The sequence below is a fragment of the Paramisgurnus dabryanus genome, chromosome 12, assembly GCF_030506205.2.
Source record: "Paramisgurnus dabryanus chromosome 12, PD_genome_1.1, whole genome shotgun sequence".
In the NCBI taxonomy this organism is placed as follows: Eukaryota; Metazoa; Chordata; class Actinopteri; order Cypriniformes; family Cobitidae; genus Paramisgurnus; species Paramisgurnus dabryanus.
Genome location: NC_133348.1, coordinates 6938580 through 6964491, shown reverse-complemented (window position 1 = coordinate 6964491; position 25912 = coordinate 6938580). Strand labels below are relative to the sequence as shown.

The 25912-nt window shown below is 36.6% G+C and overlaps 3 protein-coding genes across 4 annotated transcripts in view; 2 read left to right on the top strand and 1 right to left on the bottom strand.

Moving 5' to 3' along the window:
- atad2b (ATPase family AAA domain containing 2B) overlaps positions 1-1059 on the bottom strand; it is a 136348-nt gene extending 135289 nt beyond the window's left edge. The window contains exon 1 of the mRNA XM_065256339.1: positions 820-1059. Within this exon, the coding sequence (XP_065112411.1) occupies positions 820-930 (111 nt within the window). The 5' untranslated portion in view covers positions 931-1059. The remainder of the gene's footprint in view (positions 1-819) is intronic.
- Positions 1060-2161: 1102 nt separating this feature from the next.
- ubxn2a (UBX domain protein 2A) lies at positions 2162-7528 on the top strand. 2 transcript variants are annotated; one of them, XM_065256338.1, is made up of 8 exons: positions 2162-2311; positions 2895-2960; positions 3085-3208; positions 3580-3689; positions 5840-5977; positions 6259-6414; positions 6880-7098; positions 7262-7528. In XM_065256338.1, the coding sequence occupies exons 2-7, from the start codon at positions 2914-2916 to the stop codon at positions 7061-7063; spliced, it is 759 nt and encodes a 252-aa protein (XP_065112410.1). In that variant the 5' UTR covers positions 2162-2311; positions 2895-2913; the 3' UTR covers positions 7064-7098; positions 7262-7528. The 2 variants fall into 2 exon arrangements, with proteins under 2 accessions (XP_065112410.1, XP_065112409.1); XM_065256337.1 differs by having other exon boundaries at positions 6880-7528.
- A 2864-nt stretch (positions 7529-10392) lies between these two features.
- Positions 10393-25912, top strand: part of mfsd2b (MFSD2 lysolipid transporter B, sphingolipid) — a 28947-nt gene continuing 13427 nt past the window's right edge. The window contains exons 1-4 of the mRNA XM_065256336.2: positions 10393-11798; positions 19947-20072; positions 20561-20685; positions 23842-23965. Of these exons, the coding sequence (XP_065112408.1) occupies positions 11646-11798; positions 19947-20072; positions 20561-20685; positions 23842-23965 (528 nt within the window). The 5' untranslated portion in view covers positions 10393-11645. The remainder of the gene's footprint in view (positions 11799-19946; positions 20073-20560; positions 20686-23841; positions 23966-25912) is intronic.

The window sequence follows — 25912 nt, the reverse complement described above, 5'->3', positions numbered from 1 at the left end:
ACTAAAGGTGTGAATGCGCTTTTCTTTTGGCGTTTTAATCGGGCGTCGGAGCGCGTGACAGCATGGCGCACGCCGGTGCCTCTCGAGCGCAACAAACACACAGCAACAAAATAACGACCGATTCATTTGAGCGAGTCAAACGGTTCTTTTGAACTAACCGATTCAATAAGTTCATCTCTCTCACAAGTGTTATTACAAGTACTTTAACGTACTGTTTTCTGTATAGTGAGATGTTTATTAAACTACTGCTGCATTACTTTGCGTTTGATTAAAGTACTTTATTCAATCTGTATTTATTTGTAAACATCTATTTCAAACTGCCGCCAACTGCTATTTTAATACAAAAATAGATTTCTGACAGGAATTATCCTACCTGCTCGATAAAATGTGTCAAAAATCGAGTGAATGTTTCCTCCCAAACAAAATTCGCTACAAGCAGCATACCAACACTGCGCGAATCGATTCGATCGAATCATTCCAAAGGACTGAACGATTCATTCACGAATACAACAAAAGACAACTTGGGGGCACTGGGTGCATTAAACCAGCCAGCCGGCTTTGGTCAAGTCCTGCTAATATCAGTGAAAAATACATAAAACTAAACTAAACGACACGACGAAAGGCTGTCGTCTCGTTAAACTGCATTTTATTCAACGGCAAGTGTCACTCAAGGCGCGATTTGGGAACAAAAGAGGTGGACATCCATCCATCCATCTATCTATCTGTCTGCCTATCTATCCATCGCTAAGAGGCTGGTGGGAGCATCTCGCTAACCGGCTGCCAGTAAGAAAAGATAGCCGGTGTCTCTCTATTCCTTACACGGCTGTTGTGCTCGTCCAAGTTTGGGTTGTTCCTCCGAGACGACCTCGTCCGACCCGAGACGAAGGGACTGATGGGCTTGTGCTCCGAGCTCTTTCTGGTGTTCACCATGTTTGCTGTCTGTCCCCGCTAATACACGGGTTGTGTTGAGTAAGCTCTCGTCAGTTGCTTTCGTTATGATTGTGTCTCAGCTAGTGGAGTACCGAGGCGCCATTTCTCTTTCTCTCTCTCTCTCTCTCTCCCTCTGCTGTCAGCCAGCCGAAACTCTCCGGCGAGCCACTTCCGTTACACAGAGACGCGAGCGAGCGTGCGCGTGCCGGCACGAAGTTGGCGCCACAGAAATTTGAAAAAAATATTTTTTGGAAGACAAAAAAAATAATTTTACCTCCAGTGTTATTAAACATTTGTGTTTTCTATGTATTAGTTTAGCTATGTATATTTACACTGTAGGAGTATGATTTATTTATTTTAAATGCAGTAAAAAAAGCATTTTATTAGCTACTTTTACTCTGAAGGGTTATATTTAGGTTCTTATTGCCAATAATAAGGATTTGTTTTAAAACATTTAATCTGAATAATAAAAGCGCTTATTTCAGACTTAAATAGTTGCAGATTTGAATCATTACAGCAAAGAATGAAGTTATTAATTTAATCTTCAACGTAAAATGATTTAGGTCTAATTTGGATATTTTATCAAGCTAGGGTCAGAAAATGAGAAAGTATTTAAAAACATTGTTTGTTTACAATAGGCTAATCTAATGTGTCATGTTTCATATACAAGAAACACTCACATCATGACTGACAAACAAGTAATGTTTTGCATAATTTATCAAGATTGTTATAGTTTTCTTATTCATACTTTATATTCTTAAAATGCGTTAAATAATATAATAATATAGCAATATAATAATAAAAAAACTGTAACAATAAAATGTAATTTACTATAAACTAAACATTGTTACTAGAGTGTTTCAGTGGCACCAAAAGGTATTGCAAAAACACAGTAAGTTAGTTTATGAACAGTTTTCCCAACACGCCCCCCTATAAATCCACACATGACAGCACTGAGTTATTTTTGGCGTTTAATGTTCAAACTCAAGAGTTATCACTGAGACTCTTTATTTCCCCACATGAGACCTATTTCTGTGATATTTATTTTTAAAGTATAGAGCTATTTTCGTGATATTAAATTAATTAATTTGTATACAGAATGTGTAAGTATTGTTTGTGTATTGCAGCCATCTCTCCCCTCATTCCTCATTCCCCACCCACCTCAATAAAACACAAGCCAGTTTTACCTGCGTGTTGTGTTTTCTACTCATGAAAAACGAAAAACATGCATTTCAAGTTCATTTTAGTCTCGATGACGTCGCAACAACGTGCGCACAAGCAAGTGGCGATGACGTCAGACAGAAATGGTGGTCCCGTGTAGGCATGAGAGAAACTAACGAGCTAATAGAACTGTTGTGCGACCGCTTGAAGCCTAACACAGGTAACGATATATAATTTTATAATCGCGGTTGTGAGTCTGGTATGTGTTATAGGTTATTGCGGGTGTTTGCTGTCGTAACGCATCGCAGTGCGCTTGCGTGGTATCCACACACTTCTTACGTAATTTTAGCGCACTGCTATCATTTATTATGGTATTTTGCCCGGATTCAGATCAATGGCTATTTAAGAATCTTAAAGTATTAAGTATTACCCTTTAATTGGGTGGCATTTGAGTGACTTTTAGATTTTGCCTTGGTTATAAATTAATTAAGAGTTGAAGTGTGCACTTGACAGCGTGTCGTCACATTCAATGTCAATGTCGTGCATCATGACGTCAGTGTAAGGACATTGGTTATTTTCTATGTATTTAATGTTACTTATGCTTATGAAGTTCCATATGTAAACACTGTCATTGGTTTTATTTTTTAAAAAGTATTGCCAATCTTGATGGACCTGTCATTCACAGAGAAAACATCTTGTAGCACCTCCATGAATTATTGAATAGGCACTAATGCAGTGGTTGCTTGAGGTTGTGACATCACTTATAATTTATACTGAATGGCTGCTTCTGTTTTTACTGCAAGATGGACAACTCAAAACATCATGAGGAAAAATATCGATCCGACTGAAAGAATTCAAGATGACACATGGTAAGTTCCCTGCGTCTTTACTACAGGCTTTAAATATGAACATTCAAGAAATGTTAATCCATCCCTGGTGACCTTCGCTGTGTGATTTTGGCAAACTCTAATAAGCTGTTTTGTGACCTCTTAGGTGTGAAGGGGCACAGAATGATGAAGAGGAAGAGGAGGTGAGCCCGATTAGATCCAGTTTCTCTGTTGAGGATTTGCTCGATGAGGTGGAGAAGATCAGCAGTGTGGCCAGTAGTGGCAAAAAGGTCAGAAAATTCATTTTATCTTCTTGTGTACAATTACATTCACAAAATAAAGATAACAATAAAAATGTAGTGAAAGTGATTGTCAAGTATGAAAGCGTGCCTTGATCAAAACTCGAACCAACGGCAACCTCTATGCTTAAAAACACCCCATGTCTGCTGCTGGTCGAACAAGAGGATAATTCTGCCCCAGTTTCACACAATTGGTAAAGCCAAGTTTGCCATTTTTGGTCCTCTCTAACAAAGACCAATATAATGATAGCACCACAAACAATGGCGCAGGGTTACCACTTTTTGGGAAAATCAACATAATTGATTAAATGAATAGTTTAAGTAACAATAAGGCTTTATCGCCAATTTGTTGGCCTTTACAGGTGGAGATTGTAGTGAGACTGTGGAAAAATGGCTTTACAGTAAACGATGAAGAATTACGAAGTTACTCTCTGGAGGAAAACCAGGAGTTCCTGGAGGCCATTAAAAAAGGGTAACTTGTTTTTGTCACTGTAGAAGAATTCGTCATAATCTGTTCCTTAACTCTTTCGTTGACAGCGTTTTTTTAAGTTGCCAGTCAGCGCCAGCATTTATTAAGATTTTCACAAAAGTTTAATTCCTTCCAGAAAAATTTCTTCTAACATAAAATATATCAAATGAAATAACAGACTCTCTGTTTTCAAAAAAAAAAAAAACTGTTTCATCTTATCTTCAACATTTTTCTTTTTATCACCTCTTAAATATGGGTAAGTTTCTTCAAAAATACAAAATTTTGATCAAGAAGCTGAGATAATTGCATTTTTGTAAAGGACTTTTATTAGAGATCAGATTCAGAATGACAATCAAAAACATACACAACAATTTTAACTGTTTTTTAAATCAGTGGATGCTTCAATGTTTTATAAAGGTGTGTAAAAGCGTCACCTAAAGGATAATAGCGGAAATATGGATCACTATAAAAACTCGTAATTGGCAGGGAAGCGTTTTTCTTGATTTCTATGATGAGAACTTGTCAATGGCGGGGAAAGAGTTAAAGGAAAACTTTTATATTTTACTATGTTCTTACCTCAACTTAGACGAATTAATACATAGCTATCTTTTTTCAATGCGTGCACTTAATCTTTGTACAGCGGGTCGTGAATGTGTTAGCATTTAGCCTAGCCCCATTCATTCCTTAGGATCCAAACAGGGATGAATTAAGAAGCCACCAAACACTTCCATGTTTTCCCTATTTAAAGACATGAGTAGTTACATGAGTAAGTATGGTGGCACAAAATAAAACGTGGCGATTTTTTTAAGCAAATAAAAATGAGAACTATATTGTATGGCGGAAGAGCACTTTGTTTGCAGTAATTTGACCTCGGGTGCAGTAATATTGACGGATGTTTGAGCGAGAGGGGAAGTAGTCAGGAGTGATGATGTTACTGCGCGCCGAGGTAGAAGTGCTGCAAACTGAGTGCTCTTCCGCCATACAAGATAGTTCGCATTTTCACCCGCTTAAAAAAATCATCATGTTTTATTTTGTGCCACCATACTTACTCGTGTAACTACTCATGTATTTTATGTCTTTAAATAGGGAAAACATGGAAGTGATTTGTGCCTTCTAAATACATCCCTGTTTGGATCCTAAGGAATGAATGGGGCTAGGATAAATGCTAACACATTCACAACACGCTGTACAAAGATTAAGTGCATGCATTTAAAAAGTATAAGTATGTATTAATTCGTCTAAGCTGAGGTAAGAACATAGTAAAATATTGAGAAACAGTGATGTTTTCCTTTAAATGATGATTAACATAATGGCAAACATAGTTAATCCTTGGTTGTGTCCAAGGCAAAATAACATTTAAAGGGCAAATATTATGCACATTTTTACAAGATGTAATAAATCTCAGGTGTGCAATGTGTCTGTGAAGTTTAGCTGAAAAGCCCCCCAGATCATTTGTTATAGCATGTCCAACATGCCCCATTTGAGCGGGAGCAAAAAAGTGATGTTTTCATATGTGTACCTTTAAAGCAACACCAAAGAGTTTTTTTTACCTTAAAATAGCGTTTCCAAAAAAGTTTCAGTCGTACATCCACTTTCACATTTGCTTTGCAGCCCTCTATCGACCAAAACCGCACTAAAGAAAATTCCAACCATCGGGTCCCGGTCCTGTAGTTCGAGTGAAAACTACAAAAACTTGCTTTACGGCAGACCTACAATCCAATCAGAGCCAGCTATGCTGCAGTATTTATGACAGTGGTAATGGACAATTACGCTTCTAACCAGTAGGGGGAGCAAAGAGCAAAAACTCTTTAGTGTTGCTTTAAATGAGCTTCTGCTTTTTGGTTAAAAATAGATCTGATTCCTGTGAATACAGTCTGAGACAACGAACACATTTAGAAAAGCTTTTGGGGAAAGATAACTGTGGGCGGGGCTTTATCAGTGTGATATCACATTAACAAGAGAATCAAAACAGCATGTCTAATGATTCTGCTGAAGGTGGAGTGGGTGGATTTTTTTTCATTGTACGGTGGTGGTTTTCACAAACTACCACACACATTTATGTCCAAACAGCTTGTAAAAGTGGATTTTGCATAATATAGGTCTCTTTTTGATATGGTTATGTATTGTCAAAATCTTGTTTCAATCTTCTAAAGAGAACTACCTCTGGAACTAGAAGGAAGAGCTGAGGACGAAGAACTAGAAGTCAATGTACAGGAAATGAAAGATGAAGTTTATGTCCCAAAGAAAAAGACCTTCCATCCATTTACAGGCATAGGCCACAGACTGGGAAGGTAATACCCCCTTCTGTATTAAATTGTGTGTATATATAAATAAAAAATAACATTAAAAGGTAAATCGACAAGTCCTTGTGTTTCCGCAAATGTCCAGTAGGTGTCCTTGCAACACTTTCACTCTGTGATATTTTGACCATTGAGGATTATCTTTTATAAATGTTACTCAAATCCCATATAAAATGCCATGAAACCAACAAACCAGGAGTTAAATGTTATGACATGATCCAACAAGTTTTTATTACCTTTAGAAACTGTTCATTATAGCTTCTTCTCTGCAGTGTGGCTCCAAGAGTGGTTGCCAGGTCTCGCTCGATACACGAGGACTGCTCCGGTCCTCATCTTCCAGACTTGAATGAGGATCTCCCCATGACCTCCCTCCAGATCTGGCTGGCAGATGGTCGGCGTCTTGTGCAGAGGTTTAATCTATCTCATCAGTGAGTATTATATAGTGTTGCTTAACCATTCTGTACTTTTACTATTGAGGATCAATGTATGCTCGGATTTATCTCACAATTCATGCTACTGTGATGTATAAATACTTTTCGATGTAAAGTGAGAGTTTACCCAAAATAAACATTTTCCCAAAACTTAATAACTGATGTTGATGGATTAAAAATTGGGCACTATCCAATACCATTATAAAGCTGATTCGGTGTGTATTGTCAGAATCATCCCAGGCGTGTTGTGACGCAAAAGCTCTCACGTAATTTTCCCTCATCATTTATCATGTAATACAACCTCACAAGGTGAAATGAAAGCATCATAAGCTGTCATTTTGCTGCAGATTACATTGGATTTATTGCGTGCGTCACAACATGCAAGGATTTCAGATCTCTGACTAACATGATTGTTGGATTGTTGAACATGCTTTTCTGATGCCTTTGATGTGATTGGTTCAGGATCAGCGACGTGCAGGATTTTGTGGAACAGGCCCAGAGCACCGACGCACCGTTTATCCTGACCACATCGCTGCCGTTCCGGGAACTGAACGATCCGTGTCAGACTTTAGAGGAAGCCGACTTAGCAAACGCTGTCATCGTTCAAAGGCTCCTGAACACAGAAGCACCATTTGGTCACTTATGATTGATCCTGTTTGTGCTCTGATCAGTCTCACCCATGTATGTATAGATGATACTCCACAAACCTTCAACAACGAAGGCCTACGTGTTTCTTGTAGTTTCGCTCCTGATTGATAAGATCCTATTGCTATTATAAACGGCCACTGAAGTGTAAATACAAACAGTTAAATGAGGAAATGAAGTTTATTAATTTATTTTTTAGTTCTTTCACAGATGGATGCCTTCTCTGATGCAATGCAGTATGCACATGCCAAGTCTTTAACCTTCACGACTTATTAACGTTTACACATAGATCAATAAATAAGAAGCTGATCATGATAACTGCTGTGATGGTTAACTATGTTTTGTTTAATTGTAAAGGAAAGATCGTGTGATGTTACAAATTATAAGCGTCAATTGTATGCACTTTGCTTTAAATAGAGGCTCTGTTGCTGAAGACCTCTGCTCGCAATAAATAACAAAAACATAACAGTTGTCTATCATGTCCTGACTCAAGAAAAAACTTTGGATAAGGTTAAAGGTGCCAAAGAATGCATTAAAATAATGTGTTATATTGTTTTCTGATATTTACATAAAAGTTATGTAACGTTATTAAGTGCTAAAAATTATCCAGAAACGGTTTTACATGTCCATTTACAACCCAAGGACAGGGCTAGTCAACTGGCAGCACGCGGGCCTCTAATCATCTTTATCCAGCCCACCGGTCATCTTTGTCTGATTTAAAATCAGCGTGGTTACTTTTACCTTTCCACTGTACATGACAAATGAAGGCCGAAAAACTGGAAAGGGAGTCAGAAATGGGGTGCGTGGGAAGCCAACCATCTGCGGGCGCGTAATTATTGGATACAATTTGAGGTTTGGATGCATAAAAAAATTAACTTGTGCAACTAAACCACGTGACACGCTGACCGTAAGTGAGGTATTTCAGTGTGTTCCAATTAAAACACTGTGCACGGTGAAAATTATTAATAATTTTTTGTTTAACTTGATCAGTAACACCTGAATCCTATAAAAACGATTGATTACTGATTGCCACTAGGGGGCGAACTCCAACCGTCGTGTCTGGATGTAGTGTACAATTGCAAGGCGGATTAGCCTATATATATCTTTAAAATTTTAGAAAAGAAAACATGAAGTGCAATTTTAGTCATTAGGAGAAGAGTGACTATTTGTTGTGAATACTTGAAATGTAACAATTTAAACAGTTTGAAAACATGAAAGTTAAACAGTTATAAGCAGTCATAACTTCAATTTCTAAAAAAAATTAAATAAAAATCCAGATAATTTACTCACCCCCATGTCATCCAAAATGTTGATGTCTTTCTTTGTTCAGTCGAGAAGAAAATATATTTTTTGAGAAAACATTCCAGGATTTTTCTCATTTTAATGGGCTTTAATGGACCCCAACACGTAACAGTTTTAATGCAGTTTAAAATTGCAGTTTCAAAGGACTCTAAACAATCCCAAATGAGGCATAAGGGTCTTATCTAGCGAAATGATTGTCATTTTTGGTAATAAAAATAAAAATATGTACTTTTAAACCATAACTTGTCGTCTTCCTCCGGCTGTGTGACTAGTCACGTAATTGCATAATGCCGTGGAAAGGTCATGTGTTACATATATAAAACGCACATTGCGGACCATTTTAAACAATAAACTGACACAAAGACATTTTGTTGGTATACAACAACGTAGGAACGCTCCTCTTTCTCCACACTTGTAAACACTGGGGCGTCGTTTCGCATACGTCATCCGTGACCTCTTGACGTGATGACGTATTGCGTGAGGTCGCGCTGGCGCGTCAGACAGCCGAAGAAACACGAGAAGTTGTGGTTTAAAAGTGCATATTTTTAATGACAATTGTTTCGCTAGATAAGACCCTTATGCCTAGTTTGGGCTTTTAGAGTCCTTTGAAACTGCAATTTTAAACTGCATTAAAACTGTTAAGTGTTGGGGTCCATTAAAGTCCATTGAAATTAGAAAAATCCTGAAATGTTTTCCTAAAAAACATAATTTCTTCTCGACTGACCAAAGAAAGACATCAACATTTTGGATGATTTCGTGGTGTTTAAATATGGATTTTTTTTTTTTAAGAAAATTGACTAATCCTTTAAAGCACATCAGGTAACCTCAAGCATATCAACCTCAAGTTTCTTTTACAAATTTCGGTCACACGGGGTCTGGTAAGTTATTTATTTTATGATGGTCCTAATATGACTGGTGCTTTTAATATCTTTAGTTTCTTCAGACCATAGGCTGGAAACATTGCAAGACTTTCTGTAACTGTATCCCAATTTTCCAGAATCTGGACTGGATCTACATTTTCTGACTTATACTTCTGCATGAGCTTTTTGAACTTCTCAGTAAATGACCCATTTTTATTTATTTTATATTTAAATACTTTTAGTGATTGTTAAATTTATAGTGTAGCTGAAGGACAGTGTGTCTAAGCTCTTTAAGGTCAGTGTTCATATTTGCAATAATTTAACCTATGATCAGTTTTGGCCATTCTATAGACCGTTTCAGCAGTAACAACATAAACAAGCGGCTGTCGCGGTCCGCACGTAACTTCCGGTAAACTCCGCTAAGAATAAATAACAACAGAGTTCTTTAAACGTAGTTTATTTATATAACAAGCAAAAAAAACAATGATAGACACATAGATTACCTAGGAAACCAAAACATTTGTTATTTTCGACGAGTAATTCGTTCAAGAGATCAGTTTAGTAACTAGTCAGACCATTAAAAAAATGAAACCGGAAGTAAGGTTCGGATCCAGACGTGTATCACGTGCGTCCAATGAAACCGTCTATATGAACAGAACTGTTCATATAAATAAAATATGAATGAAATTACTGTAAAGCAATTTGTAGGGCATTGCTTCAGGTCATGGGTTTGATTCCCAGGGAAAACATACTGACAAAATGTATACTTTAAATCCACTGTAAGTCACTTTAGATAAAGGTGTCTGCCCAAATGGAAAAAAGTCAAGTAAATGTACTGTTTCTAACCTCCACCATCGATTTTTATTTTATATTTTCAAACATTCATCTTTACACTGCAAAAAATGATTTTTAAGAAAAAAAATTCTTAGTATTTTTGTCTTGTTTTCAGTAAAAATATCTAAAAACTCTTAAATTAAGATGCTTTTTCTTGATGAGCAAAACGACCCAAGAAAATAAGTCTAGTTTATAGACAAAAAATATCAAATTTAAGTGATTTCGTGCATAAAACAAAATCTTGAATTTTTTTCTTAAACACTAAATTCAAGAAAAAATCATTGGCAGATTTTTTTTTTGCTTGTTTTATGCACAAAATAATTTTTTGCAGTGTACAATAAAGGCGGTTTCACAGACAAGGTTTAGCAAAAGCCAGGAAAGGCCTTAGTTAAAGGGGACATTTCACAAGACTTTTTAAGATGTCAAATAAATCTTTGGTGTCCCCAGAGTACGCATGTGAGGTTTTAGCTCAAAATACCTTATAAATAATTTATTATAACATGTTAAAATTGCCACTTTGTAGGTGTGAGCAAAAATGTGCCGTTTTTGGGTGTGTCCTTTTAAATGCAAATGATCTGATCTCTACACTAAATGTCAGGCAAGTGGTTGGATAGTGTAGATTAAGGGGCGGTATTATCCCCTCTTGACATCCAAGGGAAAACAAATTTCAATGACCTATTTTTTCACATGCTTGCATTAAGTTACTGAGTTGATCTTTTTCACATTTTCTAGATTGATAGAAGCACTGGCGACCCAATTATAGCACTTAAACATGAAAAAGTCTGATTTTCATGATGTTTCCCCTGTAAATTAAGATGTTTAAGCATCTTTTATAAACATTCCCCTAGAAAAAGATATTACTGGTGTGTATCTTGAGACAAATCCATGCATATTGATACAATCAATATTGTAAGATCTGTCAATGCAAGTTATTTTCTGTTGAGACAACTCAAACCTTGTCTGTGAAACTGGGGGAAAGTGTTGTAAATACGTCAACAAATGCGAATGGAATGTTTATTTCTTAGCCCGGAAACTCAGGAATTACACTAATTTGAGATGATATTACTCTTTTGACCAGGTACTGGGATCACAAGGTTCTAATTTTTTTTTTTAAATTAACATTTTAACTAATTAAACAAGCCAAACAACCAACTAATTGTCATGTTATGTGTTGCCATGTAATTTTAGTTCATACTGGGCAACCCACAACTTATCCATATAGTCAGTGCACTGTGTGTGGTTTCTGATGATGTCTGTAGGGGGCGCCAGACTGGAGTGTTTGTCATCAGACCTCTCTCTCTCTCTCTCTCTCTCTCTCTCTCTCTCTCTCTCTCTCTCTCTCTCTCTCTCTCTCTCTCTCTCGCTCTCTCTCTCTCTCTCTCTCTCTCGTGTAGTAGCAGTTCTAGTGTGTATGTGTTTCTGATGTGACTGCTATGTGTAGTGTAGGTTCAGGTTCTGGTAAGGAGCATATTTTGATGGATTTGGCCATCTGATTGGCTGAAATCTGTCAGTGACAGCTGGGAAACTGTAAGCGACTCCTGTTTCTGTAACTGGCCCATCCCTTCCTCATGCCGGTGCAGTATGTGAATGAAAGCAGACACATCTGTATCCACCAGTTCAGCGGCTGTCTCTGCACCCATCCCACTGGACATCATGGCCAAGGGTGAGAAAGCCTCAGTTACTCCAGGAGATAAACTCATCATCCATCCTGAACCTGCTTTCACCAAGATCCCACCAGAGGTACGTCACCTGATGTCCAGTTTCATCTAATGCTTAAGTTGTAAAAATTAACTTTTTAAGTGGTAGCTTCATCTAAATTGCCTGATGTCACTTAGTAAACATATACAGTAAATATGATTGAATGAACCCAAATGCATTGAGTTACATCAATAAAATAATTGTGAATGGTAATTTTAAGTAGTAAAATAAATTTGAACTCTTTACTATTACAACTTATGATTTTTCATAGCTTTGCATTGGACAATAGGTGCTTGTGTACTTGTGCTGTTTTGTGTTATGATTCAGCATGAACATTTTTGCATTGGTATGTCTATGAAAGTATGTGGATTGGCATGTTTTAGTGATTCCATGCATGCATGCAAAAGCTGTTTAGGTTTGGCCCTGATACTCTAACTATGTAGTTCAGATGTAGATTTGCCGAACAACAAATCAGTAAGAAATTGCCTTCCTTTCATATACTTCAGACCTAATCTTTTATCATTTGGGTCAGAAATATGGACACAACATTTGTTTAACCCAATACTTTCATAATATCTGTTTTCCTACTATGTTTACAACCAGCTGTGTGCTTACCATCATTTCTCAAAATATCTTCTTTTGTGTTCATCAGAAATAAGAAATTCATACAGGTTTACAACAACATGAGAATGAGACTTAATGATGACTTAATTTTCATTTTTAGATGAACTATCCCTTTAATCCGTTTTATCTAGATTAGAACAAGATAGGTTTGGAGACAGTGTGACCTTCAGTCATTTTAAGACTGAGCTGTTAGTCAGGTCTCTTTTCGATGTTGTTTTCTGCTGTGACCCTCAGGTCAAGTAATGGGGGATGATGATGGGTGGATGTCAATAATGTATGGAAACACCATAAAGCTCTTGTGCTCGGCTCGCACATGCATCGCGTAAGAGATTCAGTCTCTCTTATAGTTGAAGGTTGAAATATTGTTTCTTGCTGCTTGTTTATAGCCCAAAATGACTAATTATACTTTTTCAAAAAATTTCAAAAAATCAGTAGAAAAAAAATAGACACAAATTTTTTTTTTTTAACTGTCAGAAAAAGGCTGTCACTGGGGCTGTACCCTTTCAAAAAGTACAGATTTGTAAACAAATAGTTCATATTAGTAAACATAATAATTTCTTAAAGGTACTTTTACCAAATGAATACATATCAGGACCTTTTTAAAGATTAGAGGTGAAAGAGCAGGGTGAATTTGACCTTGTCATGACCAAATGTGTTTTCAAATCCCGCTGGTCATAAAACCCTCAAATCCTTCATTATGTCATCCAGATTCATTCTCACACAAACACACTATAGTATAAAGTCGGATTAAAGGAAGGACTGAGGCAGTAAGCCATACACTCTCAAAAGAAACGGTACAAAATCTGTTGCTGGGGTGGTACCGTTTAAAAAAGTACACTTTTGTACCTGAAGGGTGCATATTAGTACCTCAGAGTTACATTGCTGTACCTATACAATTGTACATATTAGGGGCTTTCTAAAGGGTATCCCAGTGTATCTTTTTTATTGTGTGTATGTGGATATGTTTTAGATTTTAATTTGTGAATCTAGTCAAGAATTTGGTCAAATTTAACTTAATTAAAATTAAATGTTAAAAATAAGAAATATTTTCCCCTATGAATTAATAAAATTATGTATGTCCTGCTTTAATAATAATAATACTAATATTAATACTAATATTAATAATAATAATGTTGTATGGCAATGATGAAAATCATCTTGTCTTGAAAACAATTTTTTATGACAGTACAAGAAATAGTACCATGATAGATAAATATTTACCATGATATTACCAAATATTTATCAATGTGAATGTGCTTAAAAGCTGCTTTAAGCCTGTTTAAAGTCCTATTAAATACACTATAAAAAAATTCCGTAGAAATTGCAGCTGGGTTGCCGGTAACTTACCGTAGATTTAAATTTATGTTTTTTACTGGCAACATTTTGTTCAAAGTTAAATGAACATTAAACATTTACAAGTCTTTGTCTTTACAGAGTAAAACTAAAAAAACAGCTTCAAGCAAAACATTCTGGGAAACAAAATCTGAAGCAAAAAACAGAAAAAGGTTGAGAATGATTTCTGGTTCCCAGAATGCTTTGCATGAGGCTGTTATTGTATAGTTTATTCTGTAAAGATAAAGACTTGTTAATATTTAAAATTTCTTTAACTTTGAACAAACTCTTGGCAGTAAATAACATAAATGTAAATCTACGGTAAATTACCGGCAACCCAGCTGTAATAACATTGTAATTTCTACGGATTTTTTTTACAGTGTATCCCATCCCAACAATCCCATTTAAAAAAGTTTTAAATGTGTTCTCAGTTTGTCACACCACAGACAAATATTAACCACCCAACCCAATTTTAATGATAAAAAACTGCCAAGTAAATAAAATAAGTTTTTAGATTATTTGCTCTCAGACACTGGGGGCGTGTCCACTGTCAGACCTGAAACCACGCCCACTTGGGAAAGCTGCCGTCTTTCTCAACTTTCAAGTACCGGTAAAACCTGAATGGATGCTCGCGGTTGTGTAGGGGCGCAAAAAAATCCTGAACTAGTAGTTCATAGTGGTGTTTTTTTCGAGGGCACACAATGCGAAGCTCGTCACAACGTGTATTTAGCCCGTCATGTGTGTGGCTCATCATGTTAACGAATGTGCATTATGCGTGATGTCAAATTACGATCCTGTTCCAGACCCTTCGAAGAGGTTTTTGATAAAAGGAGACGCTCACGTTTGACATATACTCGCTTAATCTCATGTGTAATCTGATTTTAGTGTTAAAGAGAACCTATTTTATTGCTAAAAAACAACGTTATTTTGTGCATTTGGTATAATACAATGTTTGCGTGGTTTATGGTTAAAAAACACACAATATTTTCCACATACATTTTTGTAGCTCCAGATTTTCCTCTCTTCCTGAAATGCACCGATTGATGTACAAAACTCATCGATTTGAAAAGCGCTGTGTCCCTGATTGGCCAGCTAATCTGTACGTTGTGATTGGCACGAATACCATGACTCAGCCGGAAATGTGACGCTCCTTACCATGTTTGAAAGATTTGCTCACAATGCAATGCTGACAGGAGTTAACTTACAGGTTGTGAGTCTGAAGTGGGAGGAATTATGATAATGTTGCTCTTGTCCACACCAGGAAGTAAACTGTTGCCTACAATCCGTGTGTTTGTTGTACTCCAAGAAAAGAGATTTACGTTGAAGATGATAACTTGCGACATCGTTTACATTTGGGTTTGTACGTTTTGCATATCGTTAACATGTACTAATACACACTTACACACCAAAGGAAATGTAAAATCGTGAATCGGATAATTGGTGCTCTTCAAATGAGTGACTTGCAAGTATTTTGTGAACGTCTCTTTTATTATAAATTCTTTCGACGCATATATAGCAGCCATGTATTTTGAAAAGGCCATGATGCACATGTTTCACATGACGCAACGAACACATATTTTGACATGAGCGCCCCTCGGAAGAGGAGTCACCGGCCACCACTATGTTTCAGCAAAACATTCTTACATTTCTAATGTGTTTAGAAACAATTATCTGAATTGACTTTACACAGAATTTAAAATATCAGAACATTGTAATGCAAAAATATAATTTATTCTTTTTCTTCTCATTTTGGGGTTAAATATGACCCAAAACCGGTTCTTCAATGGCATTGCTGTAAAGAACCTTGTAAGCTTTTGTGATTTTTCATCACAGATTGATGTGATTAACACAGTTCTGCTCGTATCTGTCTATCCACACAGAAGTGCTGCAATCATGAATTTGGTGTTTTCAATCTGCGAGGAAGTCGAATATTTTGTGTCTCGACTCAATGACTTCCTGTTTGTGTCTGTCGTGATAAGAGCAACAAAAATAAGCTTCGTGAGAATACGGGACATCCATTTTCAGACTTGAAGAAAGTTCCAAACCCACAACCATTATATCCAATATTGTAATAGGTTATTCATCTTTTCATTATGAGAACAACATCTTTGAAGTGCGTTTGGTACCGCCCTCCGTGGTTGTCTTGCTGGAAAGGCTATGCAATGTGTACATTGATGTGGAGACACTAAACATTGGCTTCGACTGAATGGATGAATGAGTCTGCAGCTCAGAAGATGACTGTTTGACTTCTGTCGTATTTTCAGCTTCACATGTCTGTCTAACTTTCTCGTAAGATCTCCGGAGGAAAGATCGTAAATATATGCTTGGGCAAATGAAGGTTAGACTTCCTTTAATGTGTTGAAAGGATTTCTCCAAGTTTGTCTTCTCACACACCATACATTTGTGGGCACACACCCTTCGTGTGGGCACACATTTACTCTCTCTCATTCACAAGAAAGCCAACAGGCGCACACGTTTTCTTTATTTGTTATCATAATGAAAAGTCACTCACTACACCCATAATGTCTCCTGTGTGTCATTATTTCCCCCCCCCAAAATTTTTTTCACCCATGTAGTTCAAAACTTGTTCTGTGGAACAAAAACAGAGATGTTAGGCAGAACGTCAAGCATAGGACATCATTTTAAAAATAAAGGTGCTCACTACAAAAAATTACTTTCTTACTTCTGTCTTGTTTTCAGTAAAAATATCTAAAAATTCTTAAATTAAGATGTATTTTCTTGATGAGCAAAATGACCAAGAAAAATAAGTCTCGTTTTTAGACAAAAAATATGAACTATATGAAGTAAATTAAGGCTTAAAACAAGCAAAAAACAATCTGCCAACGGAATAAGAAAACATTTCTTGAAATAAGTTAACAATTAATTCAAGAAACATTTTCTTATTCCATTGGCAGATTTTTATTTATTTTTTGCTTGTTTTAAGCACAAATTTGCTTAAATTTTAGCTTAGACTTATTTTCCTTATAAAAACTAGACAAAAACACTAAGTAAGAAAGTCATTTTTTGCCGTGCTTTATGATGCCACACTGCAAAAATTATTTAAAAAAAACCCATTCTTAGTATTTTTGTCTTGTTTTCAGTAAAAATATATAAAAATTCTTAAATTAAGATGATTTTTCTTGATGAGCAAAACAACCCAAGTCTAGTTTCTACACCAAAAATATCAAATTTAAGTGATTTTGTGCATAAAACAAGTAAAAAAAATCTGCCAATGGGGTAAGCAAATTTTTCATGAATTTTTCTTGATTTGATTTTTTTGCTTACCCCATTGGCAGATTTTTTTTTGTTGTTTTATGCACAAAATCACTTAAATTTCGATATTTTTGATCTAAAAACTAGACTTATTTTTTGGTCGATTTGCTCATCAAGAAAAAGCACCTTAATTTAAAAATGTTTAGATATTTTTACTGAAAACAAGACAGATATACTAAAGAAGTTTTTTCTTAAATAATTTTTTGCAGTGCACAGAGGAACTATTTCTAGTTGAATGGTTTCACGAAGAACCTTTAACATCCCTTTCTGTTTCAAAAAAGGTTCTTCAGATTATATAGACGGTTTCATCGGATGCACGTGCCATAACACAATACTAGTCCGAACTTTACTTTCGTTTTAGTTTTTTTAATAGTCTGACTAGTTGTAAACTGAAATTTTGAACAAATACATCATTGAAAATAACAATTGTTTTGGTTTCTTAGAGAATCTACGTGTTGTTTATTTTGCTTGTTATATAAATAAACTATGTTTAAAATACTTTGTTGTTATTTATTCTTAGCAGAGTTTACCGGAAGTTACGTGTTGACCACGAAAGCCGCTTGTTTATGTTGTTACTGCTGAAAAAAACGTCTTTAAAGATAAGAAAGAAATGTTTTTTCTATAAGAACCTTTAGAGGAACACTCTAAAAACAAACGGTGCTATTTAGCACCAAAAGTGGTTCTTTGCTCGTAATCATAGAAGAACCATTTTTAGTGCCATATAGCACCAGTGAAGCACATGTGTAGAACCATGCAGTGCTATGTAGAACCATATGTGGTGCTATATGGCCCCTATATGGTACTACACAGGTGCTTCACTGGTGCTATATGCCAATCAGCAGTAAGGGGCGTGTCTACTAACCGACATCGTTGCCTGGGTTGCGTATGTGTGGGGCGGGTCTATCAAAAGAAGGTTCAGATTCTATTGGGGTAGGGGTGTGTTTGATTAAGTGATTTCAAATGCTAACATTTGCTTTTAGAGATCATGCACCCGCCTTTAAATGTATCGTATGGCTTCAGAAGACTCATTTATGGACTCTTTATTTGTTTTATTATAAAAAGTCTAGTTTTAATCTTTACATTTATGCATTTGGTATGCATGATAAGGGGGTGCATTGTGGAGCCTTAATTTTTAAGAATGTTTTCTTTGATCAAATGACCCCTCACTGACTTCTGTGGAAACATCTGGGTTAAATATTATTTGAGGTTTGAAGGGTTACAGGATGAGGAGCTATACCACACACATACTGCAAGCTGAGACTAGCGAAAGCACAAAACCAGATGATGTTTCTTACACAAAGACCTTAATGAAGACTCAGACATGCTGATGGTCTCACGGCCGTAATCAAGCACCCATCACTCAACTACAGACTAAAAAAATAACTACAAGTGTCACATAACTATGTGCACCAATCTGGTGACCATAACTATCTGCCTGTGGCGGCTGGTGACTTCTTTTTCGAAGGCGCATGATGCAAAGCCCGTCACAACATATTTAGCCTGTCATGTGTGTGTTTCGTCATTTTAAAATATGTGTTCAACGCGTCATGTGAACCATTTGGCACTTGTTTGACAAGATGTCTAAAGGGTTTATGAATAAAGTGACGCTCGCATTTGCCAGATACTCGCTTAATCTCATGTGTAATCAGAGTTTAGTGTTAAGTTAGTGTCTTGCAAGTATTGGCAGTGGCGGCCGGTGACTTCTTTTTCCAAGGGCGCTCGATGCGAAGTTCGTCACAACATGTATGTAGCCCGTCATGTGTGTGGTTCGTAATTTCAAATTATGTGTTCTGCACGTCGAGTGATCCTATGTGCATCACGTGTCTTGTCAAAATAAGTGCCTCCTGCAGACGAGTCTAAAGGGTTTAAGGGTTTATTGCGTGTAATTTGTGAACGTGAGCGTCTCTTTTATCATAAACGATTTTGACGCGTGTGCAGCAGGCACTTATTTTGACACGTAATGCACATGGTTCACATGACTCAACAAACACATATTTTAAAAACGCAAGCAACACACAGCAAAAAAAAATTCTTAGTATTTTTATCTTGTTTTCAGAAAAAATATCTAAACATTCTTCAATTAAGATGCTTTTTCTTGATGAGCAAAACGACCCAAGAAAATAAGTCTAGTTTTTAGACCAAAAATATCAAATTTAAGTGATTTTGTGCATAAAACAAGCAAAAAAATCTGAAAAAGTGGTAAGCAAAAAATCTTGAAAATTTTTCTTAAACACTAAATTCAAGAAAAATTCAAGAAAAATTAGCTTACCCCATTGGCATTTTTTTTATGCACAAAATCACTACATTTGATATTTTTGGTCTGGAAACAAGCCTTTTTTTCTTGGGTCGTTTTGCTCATCAAGAAAAAGCATCTCAATTTAAGAATTTTTGATATTTTTACCGAAAACAAGACAAAATACTTAGAATTTTATTTCTTGAAAATAATTTTTTGCAGTGCACACATGACCGAACACATATTTTAAATTTGCGACCCTCGGATTAGCAGTCATGAACTGCCACTGGTATTTTGTAAACATGAGCGTCTCTTTCATCATAAACCACTTCGACATACAATGCACATGGTTCACATGATGCAAAGAACACATATTTTGACATGACGAGCAACACACGACACTCCGAACACATACTTTGAATTCACGCCCCTCGGAAGAGAACTCACCGGATGCCAGGAACTTTGTTGAGTTTATAATGCACGAAAAATGCAAACATTTTTTAATTTTACTTATTTTTAATGCGTAAATGTAATAGATTATGTAACCCGAAATTGCAATTAAAAGTGGAGGACCTGTATATTATCATTTCCCAATATTCCTAACAAAAGATTTTACAAAATGCTTTTTGTTCAAGAATGTAAATGATCTGCTTTTGTAAATTATTTTTAACAACATGTACACATGCATTCCGACTGACATCCCAAATTTTCTGTCCCCAATTCTGCAGACCCATCTGGATCAGAAGCTATCTGTATGTAGCAAACTGTGTTTCGCCATCGGTGGTGCACCAAATCAGGTGGCTGGGAGTGCGACTGCCTTCTTCCTTCAGATATATCTCCTTGACATCGCACAGGTGAGATTTTAGGATAAACAAGCAGAAATTATACAGAGTGTATGATGTAAATAGAGATAAAAGACATTGAAAAATGATCTATAACTGGGGAAGTACCCTTTAAAAAGGTCCTAATATGTACCATAAAGGTACACATATTCGGTGCGGATCCGGTGTGTATTCGCCCCGAGTCGTCTGCTGTCTAAGTGTACACATTTTTGTATACGTTTGGTACTAACATATATCTTTGAGGTACTAATATGCACTCTTTGGTACCTCTGAGGTACTAGTAACTATTTGGCCCAAAATTTTACTTTTTTAATGGGTACTGCCCCAATGACAGCTAGGGACCATTTTTTGACCATTTGTTTCTTTTTGGTCATCACCTTAGTGAAAAAGAAGCAAAAATATGTATAAATAAACAATAAATGATCTTATTTACTAAAATGTGCAAGCTGAATAATCATAAAGACTGAGACCTGCTGATCTGATCTGAGATTCTTCTCCAGATTAATCCATTTCAGGCTTCAATGGTGTTGTTCATTGGTAAGGCCTGGGGTGCTGTGACTGACCCCATTGTGGGATTCTTCATTACTAAAAGCAAATGGACAAAGATTGGACGACTAATGCCGTGGTAAGTGACACGTTCTCATTTTTTAATCTCTAAACTATTTTGGAAATCTCTCACTCTCAATATTTTATGCGTTATATAATAACCATCCCACTCAAAACATCCAAAATTGCAAACCTATCAGATCGTCCTATGCCGGCTTCCCAAAAGATTGTAGTGAAGATGTGCGCACGATTAAGTGTTTTACAGGAAGTTCTCATTATACTTAGATGTGACATCACAGTGAATGGCAGGAAGTTGTTAAGGTTTGTGTTCAAAGCATCACTGCAGAAGATCTCAGCCTTGCCCATGAGGGGCTTCTGGTGTGTTTGGTGTTTATTGTATCATAGCCTTGCCTACACAACATTTAGATTTGCAGATTCTACGACGATCCCTTTTCAAATGGGAATTTACCCTATTACTCAGGCTGTCAGTGCGATCCAGTTATTATCCAGAAAACAGTGGTTTGTTGGTTTAGAGGGCTGACCAGCTGACAAGCGCCCAAAACCCTTCTAAAACCATCATACCAGACCAGCCTGACCATTGGAAACCAGCTTAGTGGCCAGCTAGACCACTTTAGGCTGGTTAAAGTTTTTGCAGTGAACGGCAGTGTGGTATAGACAGAGGTCAGTGCCCAGAGAAAACCTGCTGAGAGTTGATCCAGGAACAGCCTTTATTCAGTATTTAAGTTTTGCTCCAGTCAGCTACTGTCAGTACTGAAAGTCAGAGAGTGGTTATTAAATCTGATGGGTGCAAGAAATATTGAATGTTTATTAATGGAGATCAGAGTAATAATATTGATTCTTTATAATCTAGCACAGGGGTCTCCAAACTTTTTGGAAGCAAGGGCTACCACAATGAATAAAACAATCCAGAGGGCTACTTCTTTATAACCTATCTGATATGTTTTTAACATACATAAAAACTGAGCTAATATAAAAATATGTACTAAATAAATATTAAAATTGAGGGTATTAATAGAATTTGCTTTGGCTGGCAACTCACAGACTCTGTGCGGGCAACCTGAGAGACATATTGGAGACCACTGATCTAGCACAATGGCTATTGTGTTTTGCTACATACAAAAACAACTGAAATGTTTCTCATGATCTTAAAAATCTACGTTTAAATGTTTAAAATTACTTTTGTAGACCAAAATATTTTTTACAACATTATTTTTGAAATTGATGACTTGGACCGAATAATAAAGAAAAAGTAGCCAATAAGAGTCCATAATAGACTTCCTCATAGGGTAAAACCTCAAGAAGGCGCATTATTTTTTGCAAATTCCAAGCAAAGAGATTACAATGCAGCTTCTAAAATATTATTATTTTTGACTTATTTTGAATGCTTTTAGTCACAACATAAATTGACCTATAGACGGTTTCAGCAGTAACAACATAAACAAGCGTCTGTCGTGGTCTGCACGTAACTTTCGGTAAACTCCGCTAAGAATAAATAACAACAAAGTTCTTTAAACGTAGTTTATTTATATAACATGCAAAACAACAACACATAGATTACATAGGAAAACAAAACATTTGTTATTTTCAACGATTGTTCAAGAGATAATTTAAGCAACTAGTCAGACCATTAAAAAAACAAAACCGGAAGTAAAGTTCGGATCCAGACGTGTATCGCGTCAGCGCAGGTGTGTTCGATGAAACCGTCTATAAGGCAATTTTTTTATTTTAAAATATACAAAAATGGCCAAAAATATATTTGCTGAAATATATTTTGGAATATGTTTCACCGCTATATTTTTTAGCCATTTTTTATATATTTTCTACCGAGCCCTTAAGGTGACACTGGAGTAAAAAAAATCTAAAGTTTAGTTTCATGGGCTCACGTGAAATCTTCATGTGCAGATTTTTTTTTAAAGTTTAGTTTCACGTGAAACTTTTGGGTGGGCATGTGAACCTAGATTCACATGCGCCAGTGAAACTAAACTTTATTAAATTTTTGCTCCATGTCCTCTTAGGGGCTCCGTAATTTTAAAATATATTTTCAAAGTAAATAAATTGTAAAGCATTAAAAAATATATTAAGCCCTCCATATATCCGATTCAAGGAAATGTATTCACATCGTATTGGAAGAAAAACCTGTAAACATAGCATTTTAAAGTAAAAAAGGTATATTTTGAACTTCAAAAATTTACTTTATAAAATTAACGTGAATTTAGCTTCAATTTAAAATATTTTTAGGCAAAAAATACTTTATTGACATAATTTGCTTCCCCTTATACATTTTGGAATATGAAGGTTAAAACTAAATATATTTTCAAATTCAAAAATATATTCAATTGAGCATTAGCCTACTTTCTACAAAATGTATTTAGCATATCTTTAAAATATATTTTTGGCCAGGGAAATGTATGTTTTTGCCATATGGGTGCTGATTTGATAAGTTCACTATTTTTCTAAAATGTTGTATAGAGGAAGTTTTCCTACACTTTTAACCGTATTGTAAATCATTCACTGGGGGCTTGAATAAATTAATAATTTTGTTTCAGTTTTTGACATTTTTATCTTTCATCAGCATGTGTTTGTTGGTGACTGCCTCTTCTCTAATGGTATGTTAGGCTTTTACATGAATTATAAATGGCCAGCACATCTTCCCACATCAGCGACACACAGTATAAATTCACCGCGCTTCATGACAACTGTGTTATAGAAAGAATTTGGTTCTGTGGCTTTGTGATCGTCTGATTTATACGACCGTCCCTGCAACCCACTAAAGTATCTTTACAAATATGTACTGTAGCTTTAAGAAGATACTCGGGTTACTCTGTTTAGGTTATATTGATTAGTACAGGAGCTAAAACGAGAGGAGTAAACCACAGATCATATGTCAAAGACAACAGCCAGGTTTTAGTGCCGTGATGACTTTGCTTTCATCGAAACCCATGCTTTCAGTGCATTACATTTGATCAGTATGCGTGTTTTTCCTGGGTTTAAAACCCATGGCCTTTTGCGCTGCTACAGTAACACAATGCTCTACCACTGAGCAATACGGGATGTTCGTTATGCATTCATATTTATATGTTTGACAAACACCTATGTTGGGACTCAAAACCCTGATCCTTGCACTGCTAATGCAATGATTTCCCAATTGAGCTACAAAAACACATTATGCCTTTTTGAGCCATGCTGTTAAGCACTCATGTCTCTTTCTTTCTAGGATGGTGGGCTGCACTCCATTTATGGTGGTCTCTTACGTCTACCTCTGGTTTGTCCCACCTTTTATCACCGGGAGGTTCATCTGGTATCTGGGCTTCTACTGTCTCTACCAAACTCTGATCACAGTATGTATCTGGCACACATCACTAGTTTAATGTTATTTTAAGATTGAAACCGAATTGAATGCGAAATACTGGCTACTCTAAAACACTTCATCCGTCATGTGGTCTCAAATGCCCCACAGATACTGTCACGGTATGAATTAATCAACATAAAAACACAGAGCATTGATTAAACGCATTTCATACCAGCATAGATAAAAACAAAGACCGAGATTTTCCGGACCAGCATAGATAAAAAGAAAGAAAGAGATTTCCCGGACATGGTTTGGATTAATTATGTAGTTTTTACAAACAAATCTTACAAAAAACAATGCTTGTGTGCATCTTGAGACAAAACAATGGCACTGATATATGTTAAGATATGGTGATTTTAAATTAACGCTGCTCAAATATGCATTTTAGTCTAAGATAAGCCCTGTCTGGGGGACCGACCCTTAGAAATGCAACAAGTAAGACATCATAGGATCGTGATTTATGTTGAAACTTTTATGTGGCGTTCACACCAGCCGCGGAAGAGGCGGCAAGCGCGAGTGATTTACATGTTAAGTAAATGCAAATACGTGAATATGCATCCTGCGGCACGGTACGCGCGAATGGCACATGAGAATTGAGCTGTGCTGCGGCAAACGCGTGATTTGAAAATCTGAACTTTGGCAGAAAATCACGCCGCGTTTACCAATCAGGAGCTTGCTCTAGTAGTGAAATAATTACAGAAAGCGAGCGGAGTCGCAGAAGCCCCTCCTGTGATGCGAATTTTGCGTGAATGTCTCGAATGACTAGAATTTCACGCGTGAATGAAGCCAGTGAATGTAAATGTTCAAGCATCCAACCACGCGTGAATAAAGCGTTTTTGCCACCTCTTCCATGTTTGGCTTTAATTTAGTCTGAACAAACGTGGCAGATATATTACTTGTTCAGATGACATTTTTACGGATATGTGACTTCTAAGATGTCATTCTAACTGTGCGTTCACACCAGATGTGGAAGAGGCAGCAAAAACGCACTATTTGCGCATAGTTGGACGCTTGAACATTTTAAGGTTTACTCGTTCATTTGTGCGTGAAATTCTAGTCATTCAAGACATTCACGTGGAAATTCACGTCATGGGAGTGGCTTCTGCGACTCTGCTTGCTTCTGTAATTATGTCACTACTAGAGCAAGCTCCTGATTGGTTACCGCGCATGAAGTTCAGATTTTTCAACTTGTGCATTTCCCGCGGCAAAGCTCAATTCGCCATTCGCACCACGCTAAATCACTCGCCTTGCCGCCTCTTAGCGTGTAGCGGGGTGAAGCACAATGCACGTACAGAAAATTACTCCGCAAATAACTGCAGTTTCATGTTTTAAACAAAGATGGCGATAGAGAGGCAAATGTTACAGATTGCAGCTTTATATTATATACTGTGTGTTTTAAACAATGGCGACCGGTGACTTCTCTTCCGAGGTGCGTGAATTCAAAATATGTGTTCGGAGTGTCATGTGTGTTGCTCGTCATTTGAAAATTTGTTCGGAGTGTCCTGTGTTGCTTGTCATTTCAAAAAATGTGTGTTCAGTGTGTCATGTGTGTTGCTTGTCATTTCAAAATATGTGTTCGTTGCGTCATGTGAAGCATGTGCATCATGCGTCTTGTCAAAATATGTGCCTGCTGCATATGCGTCAAAATGATTTATGATAAAAGAGACGCTCACGCAAGACACTAACTTGACAGTAAACTCTGATTACACATGAGATTAAGTGAGTATCTGGCAAACGCGAGCGTCACTTTTATCATAAAAACCTTCAAAGCATCTGCAGCAGGCACGCATTTTGACATCACGCGTGATGCACATAAGTTCACATGACACATATTTTGAAATGACGAGCCACACACGACGGGCAACATACATGTTGTGACGAGCTTCGTGCTGTGCGCCCTCGAAAAAGAAGTCACCGGCCACCACTGGTTTTATAT